Source organism: Pteronotus mesoamericanus, unplaced genomic scaffold (genome assembly GCF_021234165.1).
Source record: "Pteronotus mesoamericanus isolate MK-2021 breed Mesoamerican mustached bat unplaced genomic scaffold, CSHL_Meso_final scaffold_85, whole genome shotgun sequence".
NCBI classification, from domain to species: Eukaryota; Metazoa; Chordata; class Mammalia; order Chiroptera; family Mormoopidae; genus Pteronotus; species Pteronotus mesoamericanus.
In genome coordinates this window covers 70,393,361-70,406,499 of record NW_026555329.1, presented here as the reverse complement: position 1 = coordinate 70,406,499, position 13,139 = coordinate 70,393,361, and the positions used below count along the sequence as shown (strand labels likewise).

The 13,139-nt window shown below is 39.4% G+C and overlaps 1 protein-coding gene across 6 annotated transcripts in view; it reads right to left on the bottom strand.

The window, feature by feature from the left end:
• Positions 1-415: 415 nt before the first annotated feature.
• Positions 416-13,139, bottom strand: part of CALD1 (caldesmon 1) — a 190,588-nt gene continuing 177,864 nt past the window's right edge. For 5 of the 6 annotated variants that reach the window (XM_054563956.1, XM_054563960.1, XM_054563961.1 and 2 more), the window contains 4 exons: positions 12,506-12,643; positions 11,941-12,036; positions 5,647-5,727; positions 416-2,739 (listed from right to left, as the gene is read on the bottom strand). In XM_054563956.1, coding sequence (XP_054419931.1) covers positions 2,731-2,739; positions 5,647-5,727; positions 11,941-12,036; positions 12,506-12,643 — 324 coding nt within the window. In that variant the 3' untranslated portion in view covers positions 416-2,730. The remainder of the gene's footprint in view (positions 2,740-5,646; positions 5,728-11,940; positions 12,037-12,505; positions 12,644-13,139) is intronic. The other variant, XM_054563958.1, reaches the window with a different exon arrangement.

Sequence of the window (13,139 nt, the reverse complement as noted above, 5' to 3'; positions counted from 1 at the left end):
GAGTAAGTATTCTGCAAACAAATGGTATTTACTAAACGGGTATTTCTATTGTGAAAGAAACTCCCTCTGGTTAAAACAGTGCTGCCATCTTAGGGTGGAGCATGACAATGCTGCGAACAAGAGGAGGATGGAGGAATAGTTGATGATTTTTTCTTTGGAAGAAGAATTTTTTAAAATCCTCCTTTTTCACCTCTTTCATACATGTTTGGTCAATCGTCCACACCAAAGCAATTTTCAATATTTTGTTAGAAAACTGCCTGTAATAAAAAGTTTTAGGAGAATATGAAATGGCTTTTTATCTTTAAGGAATGAAACCAGGACTCAATGGGAAATGTACACTTTGCTAGGCTGGCATCTTTATTACAACAAATATAACTCTTCTAATTAATACATAAAAACAAGTGAGGCAATGGCATTTGGAGGAATTCCATTTATTGTGGATGCATTTTCACAATATATATTTATTGCAGCGATCAATTATCAGTGAAAAATATCAAGTGTTGATAAAATTTTTAGGAATGGCAGATTCACAGAACATGCTAGTCACTTTGCAGTTTTACCTCTTAAAGATAACAAAGAGAATTGTAATCAAACAAGTAAACAAGGGATTTAGTTTTTCAAAACATTAAATCCAAACTGAACAAAGTTCTACCCTAAAACTTATTCCATTCAAATATCGGAATAAAAGTCAGGATCTATATATTCTCTTCTCAACTTTAGACTTTCGAGAAAAAATATATATAATAGTGATCAGGAGAAGCTCTTGTTCAAAAGTACAACAAAGCAATGCTACATCGCCATGGGCCTTAACTCAAACTTTGATCCATTTCACTCCAGTGATGGGAGTCAACACTAAATCAGGCACTACATGTGGACTCTAGTTTATCTTATCATAGACTAGCATCTACTCTGTCATGGGTGGGTGACTTGTGCAGTCTTGGTGGCTTTCCTTCCTTTGGCCCAGGTGTGCTAAAAGCTAGAGAATTCAACTACTCTGTACTGACTTTTGAGGAAAATAGACTTTGCAAGGCAGAGTCTACCCTGGCTAGCCTTTCCAGGGGAATACTGTAGATCAGAAAATAGTCATTTGGGGGCTCCCTCGTTGTGGTAGGAATTGAGAGTAGGACACCTTTGGTTAAGTCAAATGAGGTATAAGTTTATAGAACTACCCTAGGTATCACTATGCTAGAACATATTGCCAAGACACCGGAGAACTCCTTTCTCATCACTTGTGAAGAACGGATGAATACTTATAAGCTAAAATAAGATCTGATGTCTGGATTGTATGTGTAAAAAAGATGAGTTGATAAATACTCTTGGGGAAAATGGTAAAACTAGTGAAAGTTTTATGTATTTTTGGAAAGTTCAGCACATTATCAACTTATCACAAGTACCAATGACTAATAATAAAAGTAGAAACATATAAGTTAAAAAATCGTTCAGTATATTAAAGATAGAAGGACTGTCATGACTTCCAAATACGGATTTTGCGTACTTTTCTTCTCTGCTTCCAAACATTAGACAAAGTTGGTCTTTTATACCCATACATGGAATTTCATTCTGTAGTATTGTCACTAAAATTCTCATCTTTAAATTTTAGATAAGGAATGGACCTCAGATATCATTTGGGCCAACCTGTTGGGAACTTGATTGTTAATAGAATAAAGTTCTCAGCAAGCTTTCAGTTTGACCCAGATGGTAGATTTAGTAAAATTCACACTGGACTTCAAGGTTGCTTTTAGTTATAAGCTAAATACTATGTTTTATAGAAAATATCCATTCATTTTGACATTTTGAATCTCTCCTTTTTCTTACAGGTTATCTATAGGGCCTTGAACACACATCGATACCTAGTCTGCCATGTCTCTACAGGCAAATATGAATATTAATATCATATTGTGATTTTTAATTTTTGAAAAGCTGTGATATTGGCTAGTTAAAAGGACAGGCTGCTAAATATAATAGTCTAGCACATAAAGAAGCTTTCTACCATTAGTGTGTTTGTATATGTGTATGCACATACATACATGATCAGGCCATCTAAAATGTGGTTTACTATCGCTACCAAAGAAATCCACAAAGCAACCAACCTAAAGAAATTGGTACCACTGTCTTCTAACATCATTGTCCAATTTAGATATTCATCAGCATGAAAAAAGTAATACCTTAACAGCACATTTTTTAAAAAGGACAATCATTATTGCAATATCTCAAATCTGAAATGGGTTACTTTCAGAAAGTGTCACAATTGCCTATTACGATAACTTCTTCCATGCTTTACTTTATTCTAAAGTGCAGAAACAACATGACTTCTGTATTTAAAGTTAAAAAAAAAAACCACACCACAACACACTATGGTTTGTTTTTCTGGATACTGCACACATTCCTCAGGCAATTTTCAGCTTGCACCTCCTTTTGTTTGACTTCCAATGTGGTTGGTATCACTGTTCCGAGTTATGATGATCAGTAGAAAAGTATTTCACAGCATGGGTTTCCTTAGAAACAGGCTCCTGTGCAAAGGAAGTACTTTTTACCACGAACTTCTCTAGACTGTGATTATTAAATATAGTGATAATATACATGGCTTTACTGGGATAATGAAAAATAAAACAAAAGGAAATTAACCCAATTTAGTAAATCAACATAAATATAAAACAGAACACGTTAGCCCTCTTCAGCTGAGTGGGTCCAGCATCCGGAGCGTGACTCTGGCTTCTTTCTTGAATGGTCTCAAACCTGCTAAGAGAAGACAGCGTTAAGCCAGCAGGTCACAGTGTTCTAGCCAGATGTTTTGTGTCAGAAGGAAAAAAAAGAATTATAATACAGCAGAAATAAATATTTATGAAAGGGAAGGTTTTGGTGGGCATTCTAGTAAAATATGCTCCTCTTCATCTTCTGCTGATTTTTACAATTTTTTTTCCTCCTTTCCTCTCTTCCTTCCCTCCTTCCCACCCTCTTTCTTTCCATCCTTCCTTCTGCTTTCTTCTTTATATTCCCTTTCTCTATCTTGATCTTTAACCTTGCTCAGAGCATTCAGGGTCAGTGTTTTTTAAGTCCAACATAATGGCCAGGAATCTACAGTGTCCATTCAAAACAGGCGCACGTGATGGAATGACTCAGTCTCAGCGACGCCAAGGCATGATGGTGAAGTTTAGTATGCTTACCTTTAGTTTTTTTCTATTCTTTGTCTCCTTCTTCCTGTTCTTACATCCCTCTCCTGAAAACAGATCTGACTCATAGTCTTATTTGTATGCCATTTCCTTTCGCCAGCTAGTTGCTAAAAATTCTGGCTGAGGTATTCACAGATATTGAAGTATCCCTCAGTATCTTAGGGGGACTGGTTCCAGGACCCCCATGGACATCCAAGTCCCTTATAGAGAACGACACAGTATTTACATATAAGCTGTATACTTTAAATCATCTCTAGATTACTTACATAAACGCTATAGAAATAGTTGTTATACTGCACTGTTTAGGGAATCGTGATAAGGAAAAAAGCCTGTACACATTCAATACAGATGCAACCCAGGCAGGCCTGACTACACAGAACATGTCAGCAACAATGTAATTCTTTAAAATTTAAATCCATGATTCCTTGAATCCACAGATGCAGAACCCGAGGATACAGAGGGCCGAGTGTAGCACTGTAAATGCGCACTTTCAAACGTGTTGGGTGTCTTCCTTTCAAATGAATGACTGCGTGACATGTGGTGCGTTTGACCTTTTGGAGCAAAGGAGCTACCTATTCAGCTCTGAGCCTGGTGCTTTTATTCTTACTATTGTAGAAAGAGTTTTGTGAGATGGACCAAGGAGGAGGGGGCAGTGTGTGTGAAGACTCACCCTGTCACCTTCCCACCTGTCCCGCCATGTTGCACAATCCCAGGAAGCAGAACCATTGCGTTGAATGCAAATGGCGTCCTCTGAGGGCTACCCTTCCAGATCATATCTTTACTCTGCTTCCCAGAACCCTGACTCAGGGTATCCAGAGGGGCCCCATTATACCTGTGATAATGGACTGTGGACAGCTGACTTCCCCTTCTCCGGAAGGAGACTACAAACATTTGGACTGTCATTTCTGAAAGGTCAGAGACCTACTATGCTCCAGGGGGTCATAATGGCTTAGGTCAACAAAAGTTCATCCTTTGTTTAAAAAAAAAAATCCCACCAAAAATCAAACCAAAGAACAACTCTCCTATTCCCTTCCACAAGGACAAAATGATGCAAGGAACTTTGAAACTGTATTTTCTACAAACCATGCAATCCTCAAAAGAGAGCAGAATGTACAGTGGTTAAGAATGCAGGCTCAGGTCAGATTGCCTGAGTTTTAATCCAGGCTTTGCTACTCATTTGCTCTGTGACTTTGGGAAGGTTACTTAATCTCTCTGGGCCTCATTTTCCTCAGCCCTAAATGGGGGTAATAATAATACTTCACATGGTGGTTGGAGGGTCAAACGAGATAATGTAGGTTAAGGAGGTAGAACAGTGCCTTGCACATAGTGGATGCTCACTAAATGTTAGTGGTTTGTAGTGGTGAAAATCATTACTAGGTACTTCAGTAATGGCTTTGAAAACTGAACTTATTTAAAAGTCACTTTAAGTAGAGAGGCTGGGCTAGTAGATTTTCTTGAAATGTAAGCGCAGTGAAGAACTAATAGAGCAAATAGAGTAACACACTTAGGCAGGATGGTGAAGGGCAGGCAGAAGGTCGGACAGGGGAAGGAATTCGCTCGCTTCAGTGAACTACGGTGATCCTCCGGGTGCCCTTGGGGTGTTCTTCAGTCCTGAGTTTGCTTAAAAAGTGCTTCTGTCTATAGAGTTCTAAGTTGGCCCATAAGCAGACTCTTCTAATCTTACTTATTGTTGGTATTTGATTTCTCTCTCTTCAATTTCCCTTTGTTTAAGGAGAAGGCTGGGTTGTTCCTGGAAAGGGGGGAGGGCTCCAATTAAGAGTTGAATTAGCTCCTTGTACAATAAGGGGTCCTATTTTAGTCTGAGCATCATTTAGATGTTGTCCAGAGCCCCCTTTGTAAAGACCAGACATACCCTTTGAGTGGAAGAGCCAAAGGGGCGGGGGGGCGGGGGGAGGGGAGGAAGAGGTGGAGAGAGAGAGAGAGAGAGAGAGAGAGAGAGATCCAAGCACTCTTAGCCATTAGTTTTTATAGGATAGCAAGTTTTGCCTAACTTTTGAATATTATTTTAACTTTTTGCGACAGCAACCTTGAGTCCTCAGCTGCTGGCTACGTAATCCCACAGGATGGTCCCAGAGGTGGCTTTGGAACAATGCATGGGGGTGGGCCTTTTTCCCTAGGTGATTTTCAAATGGCTGTGGCTCTATGCCGTGTAAGGAAATGTAGACTATGGGTCTAGCATAAGGCCTACTACTGTCAACTCTCCTACACTCTGGTGTTTCTAGAATGTCTTACTGGGAACTATTCCATGGGTCTGGACTATTTATGTCGTATGGCTGACAAGCCTACAATGCTGGCGACTCTGTGAACTTTGCATTTCATTGTACCATATACAGGTCTTTAGAAACTGATGGTTACCTGTCTCCGGGAGTCGGTGATATTGATATTTCTCATTTGACCCAGGACATCATACTAAAGGAAAAAGACCTAGGAAATTCAAACACTTCCCGTAGATTACCTTAGTGGGAGATGTGACCTTATCCACGGATTGCTTTTCCCAGAGGTTCCGCTTGCCAGATACGTCTCCTGGCCTCAAATCCTAATGAAGAGAAAGCAGAAAAAACTGATACATGGCCATTTATATTTTCTGGCCAGGTCTAACTAAATCATATCTGCTGTTTGTTTGTTTGAATCAATTTCTTGTTCAATACCCTTTATCCTAGTGACCAGAAATGGATGGAATTGAAAGGATCATTAGCCATTGTTTGTTTTTACATAGACCTTGACCTGTGTTGTGATATGAGAACAGGTTAGAACTATCTAGCATTTAGGTCTTGTTCTTTGCCAGGGACTTACTACTTACTGATCAGTGAAACTGGAATACAAGCATATTAAAAATAAAGTAGCCTATTTTTAACTTTCTATGCTCTTAGAAGTACATACAGCATAGGTTGATCTTAAAAGTACGGTTGACCCTTGAATAACGTGGGGATCAGGGGTGTTGATGCCTCCTCCCCCATAACGCTGAGCAGTGGAAAATTTGCATCCAACTTTTGACCTCCCCTAAACTTAACTACGAATAGCCTGCTGTTGACTGAAATCCTTACCGATAACATGAAGAGTCAATGAACACATATTTTATATGTTGTTTGTATCATACACTGTATCCTTACAATGAAGTAAGTTAGAGAAAAGAAAATGTGGTTAAGAAAGTCATGAGCAAGACAAAATACATTGACAGTATTTATTGAAAAAACCCACGTATAAGTGGACCCACGCAGTTCAAACCTGTGTTGTTCAAAGGTCACCCAGAACTCCTGTAGGGGTGGGTAGGTATTTCACCCCTTGCAGATTAACTTTTGGAGCCCTGCCTTCTGTCTCCAAGCCCTTACCACTCTAGGGCCTACCAGCCTGACTTCCACCCGCCAACACTGCATGTCTTTCCTTGAGGACTTTCTCTGGCTACAGACGCCCACTTTGCCCGCCCAGGGGGCAGGCTGGAAGTTCCGAGTTAACGTGCCCAGGAGCAGTCCTCCACCGCTCAGGCCTTAGGGTAACTCCGCAGCCTATGTTTTATGGTGGCTTCCTGGGTTTCCCCAGTGGGATTAAGCTTTAGTAGCCCCTGCGGTAACTTGCTTAATTGCATTAATAACATTCCTGATTGGCTGCTTTCTTCGCCCCGCAAGCAAACTACTTCCATTGTAATCACTATGTTAAGATCTGCTTCCGGACAGTCCAAACCAAGACACTTTTCTAATTGCACTTTCCTCAGGCTAAAATCATTTCGTGTTTCCTATGGAGCAAGGGGATAATTCAGAAGTGCATCAGCAGAACTTAGCCCCACCAAGTAAACATTTACCACAAATTGTACCCATAAGAGAAACTGACACTTAATGACATGTGAGAACATGTGGAAATCTTGGGAAGAAAACAGTTATATAGCTTTGATTCTTTATTTGCTACCTCATAATTAATTGGATTTGGATAAGGAGCCACATTTCTGTTTCCATTTACTTTTCTTTCAGCATGTGCTTATATTAGTACTTGGCAAAGGGTAGTTTGTAGAAAATAAATGTGTTTTAACTGAAATAGTAATGTTTACTTTGGCACATCCTTTTCTTATTAGGAAGGCAAAGCTAACAGCAATTGCATTTATCCATGGACACCGGTCTCCATGGACATATTTTGACAGATAGTATGGAGATCTCAACACTGAAAATGCACTGGTTAAATGGTACCATGTGAAGCATTTCAGATTTGCCTCAATCTTACTGAGTTTCTGGAGTTCCACTGTGGCACGAATTCCTGATATTCTGCTAGGGAGTTACACCTATTTAACTTGGAACCGGTAAGCAACAAATCAGATTGTTTTTGAAGGATTCCACTAGATTTGCCAATGTAGGGAGAAGCTGCCAAATTGTCTGGGAGACTGTTTTAACATTTTGGAAACTATAATTAGGCACATGCTGATGGAAGCTCTGGAAAGTGGCTATTATGGCTTTATTTATTTGACTCATAGAAGACAAATATTTTTCTTTCACATGAATGTTCTCCACAAGTAAATGGACTGTAGTTCCCTTAAATCCTACCTATGAATCTTTTGAGGTCACTTAAAGAGTTTAAAGAGTCTATTTTAGAAAAATATTAGCATCCAAGTGGTAAGCTGGCATTTTAAATCAAAGGGGAATATAAACGAAATTACCTGCCCAGACTACATTTTAGAGAAAGACCCACTCCGGAAGAGGAGGAAGAAATGAAGGCAGGAGAAGCAGGTTTCCAATCAACCAGAGATCAAAGAATGAAGAAGAGAATTCAGCTGAGAAAGACTTTTTTTTTTAAAAAAAAAAAAGAAAGACAAATTAGCATTTTAATTTAGCTGTATATAATATGTAGTGTAGACACGAAGAACAGACAGACCAGCTAAAACAGGCATACTCTGATTTGAATTCCAGTTACAAAGTTACACGGAAATCCCGTAAATCCTATCCACAAATAGTAATAGATGTCCCAGTAAGGGATCAGATGTAGATCAATGTTTACTTTTAAATAAGTTAATTTTCAGGGACCCCCAAATAATATTGATTTGACAAACTATTTTGAGCACTTCTACTTCCTAGCATATATAGAAATTACACAGTTTGGTAGAGGATGGTTTTTCTCTCCAGTGAATTTTAGAACTGAACACTAACCCCAAAGGAAACACTAATTTCCTCTTGAGGTTTCACTGGGTGAAGATTATCTTGGTGGAAGAATTTCCCTCTGATTTCTCCTTAATGGCCACATGCCATATACCTGCAAATACAAACCCAGGCTTTCCTCTCTACCTATATACACTTAGGAATATAAACAAGGGACAGAGAGTCAATCACCTCTAGTCCAAAATCAGAAGGCAACTGTGGGTTCCTACTATTTGCTGTTGTCTTTAGGGAGTCCTTTGATATCCTGGGCTCAGGGTCAGTATGAGCAAAGTTCCAAAGGCGTCAAACTCAGACACCTGCTATGAAGGGCCAGGCTGGAAACACAAAGACCTGAAGAGGCTTGGTGTAGGAAAATAAGGAAAGGAGGAAATCAACAAGTTCAAGAGTACATGCCTCTACATCTCGAAAATGTATTCAAATTATAATAAAATAAAAAAACACCTCACCCCATCGATTTTAGAAGCGGGGGGCAGTGAAGAGAGAGAAAAACATTTATGTGAGAGAAAAACATTGATCACTTGACTCTTGTATGTGCCCTGGCTGGGGATCGGACCCGCAAGCTGGGTATGTGCCCTGACGGGAAATTGAACCCACAGCCTCTTGGTGTATGGGATGGTGCTCCAACCAACTGAGCCACTCGGCCAGGCTCACATTATGATTTTTTTTAACAAGTAAATTTTATATTCTTTTAAAGTTTTGATTTATTTTTAGAGAGAGGGAAAGGAGGGAGAGGAGGGGGGAACGTTGATGTGCGAGAGATACATCAATCGGTTGCTTCTTGCATGCTCGCAATTGGGAACCTGGCCTGCAACTCAGGCATGTGCCCTGGCTAGGAATTGATCTGGTGATATTTCGGCTTGTAGGCTGGCACTCAATCCACTGAGCCACACCAGTCAGGGCACATTATAATTTTTAAAAGGAATATAAAGCACAATTGTGTGGGTGAAATGACACAGATCTTAGCTGCAGGCCACCAGCGTGAGACCCCTGAGAAGAGATGGGCAATGTCCTTGCTTGACGTGTCTTTCTAAGCTGCCTTCCTGGACTTAACTTTTTGCCAGCCAAGTTCTGTGCATCTGCATAACCCTTCTATTCCTTTCCTCAGTTTGGAAATTTCATCTTTTTTCCTGTAGGATCCATAATGTCTGTGAGTTACCCTCCTGCCTTCCTGGGCTCCAGGTCTTGTCCTTTCCCAAAGATACCGTCATGTTTCTATTCATGCTTTGACAAATGCTAGCTCTAATACCCCTGAAAAGGACACAAAACTTAAAGTTGCGTATTAAGTATATTCAGACTAGCTTTTTAGTTACAGCAGCAGTTACATATTGATATTGCTTTCTTCCCATCTTGCTTTCATTCAGCAAGTCACCCTAGTCTGCAAAATCAAATGGGTTATGGGAAAAAAGATCACTACAACCTGTATGAACTGCCATATTCTCCTTTCCTTTTCCCTCTTCCCTCAAGTGCAGGTTCCGGCAGAAGTCAGGCCTGCTTAACTGTGGTTGATAGGGTAATATTATGGGTGCAATAATTTAAAGTTTTAATTCGAACACTTCACCTAAAATGGTATGCTTGAGTGTGATATTGTTATATTATAGAATTACATGCTTATGATTTTGTAATAACAGATTTTGTATAAAAAAGTGGTACTATTTGTGCCGGGCCCTGTAGATGGTCTGGCAAATAACTTATTAACTAGTAGGTAGAGCAGGCAATGATTTTATAATTTCCCCATAATTCCTTTCGACCTGCCATTTTTAGGAGGCCGTCAGTAACTCCAGAAAATTGGGCTTTTTGTGGAAACCTTGACATAGTTATATCTATTTTAATAACAATTAAATTTTTTAACCCTCACATTAGGGTAACATAGAGGATGATAGGCTAATGAGTTAAAGTCCTGATAAAAAAGTATGCATCAAGGCCTGTACGAAATGTGGGTATAGTCTGGTATAGACATGATGTCACAAATATAATATACATGAAAAAGTGACCACGCCCTGGCCCCATAGCTAAGTTAGCTGGAGTGTTGTCCTGATACACCAAGGTTGTGGGTTCAGTCCCCAGTCAGGGCAGATAGAAGAATTAACCAATAAATGAATAAATAAGTGGAAAAACAAATCGATCTTTCTCTCTCTCTTCCTTTCTCTCTTTCTAAAATCAATTAGTAAAAAAAAAATTTTTAAAAAGGAAAAGTGACCATAAGAGGAAAACATAGCATTTTCTCTTTGTATTTGGTATTTTGAGTGTCCTTTAGTGGGTCCATGAACTTCTGGAACTTGAGTGATACTCTTGTGTTTGGGGGAGAAGGTCCTCAGATTTCATTGGATTTTCAAAAGGGTCCATAACTCAAAGTTTAATAACCATTGGTCTGGAGTCACAAAATGTACATAAATTGCCACTAAAAAATAACTTCTACTCTATATGCCACCTTGGGTGCTGGGGAAACTTGAGGCACTAAAGAGCACATACCTTATGGGTATGATCTCTCACCTGGACTGCCTCCTTTTATAGGCCCTCTTTCCTGTATCTCCTGGGAGAGGGGAACAGGATTTTTTTTTTCAATGTTTAAAGACTTTCCAATTGTAAACTGGGCTTATATTAGTTTTATATGTCATCTGAGCCCTTGTGCAAAAAATCCTGGGCTGAATATTAATGGGCTATACGGAGTTACACCCAAGTAGGGTAGAAAAGATTCCCATTTTTCTCATTAAATTGGAAAAGTGATAAATTTTGGTGACTTTAGAGATTAACTATGAAACCAATGGATACAATTAATTGCTCAGTGGTTCAGAGGTCTAAGGGAATTTGGAAAGCTTTTCTTCTACCTCTGGAATGGAGTTATGACAGTTGAGTTTCTGCTTCTTTTGGTGCCAAGAAAGATATAAAAGTCAACCTAACAGAGCAAGCTCACCAATTCACAGTAGGGAGCTTAATAAGGTTTTTGATTACAATGATAAACACAAGGCAATTATCATACACATTCAATGAAAAGGTTAAAATAGAAAGGTAGCCACATTTAATAAATAATACAATTTTTGATTTCCAAAAATAACATTTATAACTAGTTTTTATAGTTCCCAGTTTTACTGTTTTTTTAAATGGCTTTTCTTGGAGGTGGTAACAAAAAATTCATGGCCATTACTTCTGTTAAGTTACAGCAGTTACGCAAATTGGAAAACATGGGTTCCAAATAGCCAACATAAACTTTCTTTGGAGAATAAGTGTAGGGCTGCTTTTGACAAGAGAAGTGACCAAGATAATTTGACATTTTCATTTTCAAATTTCTGGCAGTGATTTATAGAGTAGGGACTAAACACACAGACCAGTTAAGAGTGTCACTTTGAACAGCCGCCACATTCTGGCTAACTTACTATGCCCAGGGTGTAAATTTAAATGGTTTCAGCAGCCTGGCTAGCTACTGCCCTCTGGGAAATTCCGAGGCAGCTGCTTGGGGCTGTCCTCTCTAAGTCTGAACCACTCCTCGTTAGTTATTCAGCAGTGACTGCAACGAACAGGAGCGCTGTCCTTCCCAGGCGAGCAGACCAAGGGCCTGTTTTCTTCTGCCACAGGAATATGAGAGATCAAAGAAATTAGAAAAACCCAAAGCTACTTACAGAAGGTTTGGGAGCAGGTGCCCTGTTTCCATCAGGGGATTTAGTTAGCCATTCGCTGATGCGGCTGGAAACCCCCACCTTCAAGCCAGCGGTTTCCTACAAGGAGTCAATTGTCCAGTATTAAAGAGGAAAAAAAACCACCTGGAAAGAAATCTTCAAAGCAACCTCAAAACACTATTAAGTGTTATTTCACAAAACCATCCCATAGCACCAGTTAATGATGGATCATTATAATTCATATTTTGAGTAAAATAAACCTTAAGCTTGATATTTAAAGAAAGTTACCTGGTTTGCTTGCCCCTGCCTCTCATTCCACCCCACCCCACCCACAGGGTGGATGATTAGTTTCAGGGACTCTGTTTACAGTACTGTGGCCAGAGTGTGGTACACAGTCTAGTGTCTCTGAGCTTGCCGTTCGGATTGTTGCAAAAGAAAGAATTACACTTTCTTCACTGCTTTTATAATTAGCCACTGTGATTACCAAAAAAAGGCAAAAAAAAAAAAAAAAAAAAGAAAGAAAAAGAATCTACCCTTCAAAATTAAAAGATAGAACCCCTATGCTCACCTTGTTAGGTGTGCCTGATGTGGTAGTGGATGAAAACACATTCCCTTTCTCCCACATGCTCTTGATGTTGCGAACGCCTTCGGCAGGAACGGGAAGATCTGAGGCTGCCGGCTTTGTAGGTTTTGCAGTTTTTGTTCCCTGAAGTGTGTGAATTATCTTTAGAACTGGTGCTATGACTGTGCTTGTAAAATACTGTCTTCCTCAACAATATCATTTAAAAGAGTCATTGTGCAAATGCATTCACCAAAAATGACAGTCATAATTTCTTTTGTAAAACTGCATTCTGATGACATCTATACCTCAAAACAAACCCTAAGATCTAGATCATCAGAAGGTCTTTCAAAAATGAAATATGTTTTTTATCGGGATGCATTGTTAACATGCTATTCCACTTCATTTCTTCAACAGATACTTGGGGATAGAGTGGTACTCAACACAAGACAGGCTACTCTGTAAGCTGTAGTGGACTTACATTTTAATAGGACAGAAAGATAGTGACTATACAAGTATTTATTTCACATTGAAAAGATAAATGTAGTGCTATGAAGCATGCCAATAGGGGAGTGATAATTTAGAGAAGCAAAGAAGGCTCCACCGAGGAAGCCACATTGAAACCCAGATTGATTGGGAGGTT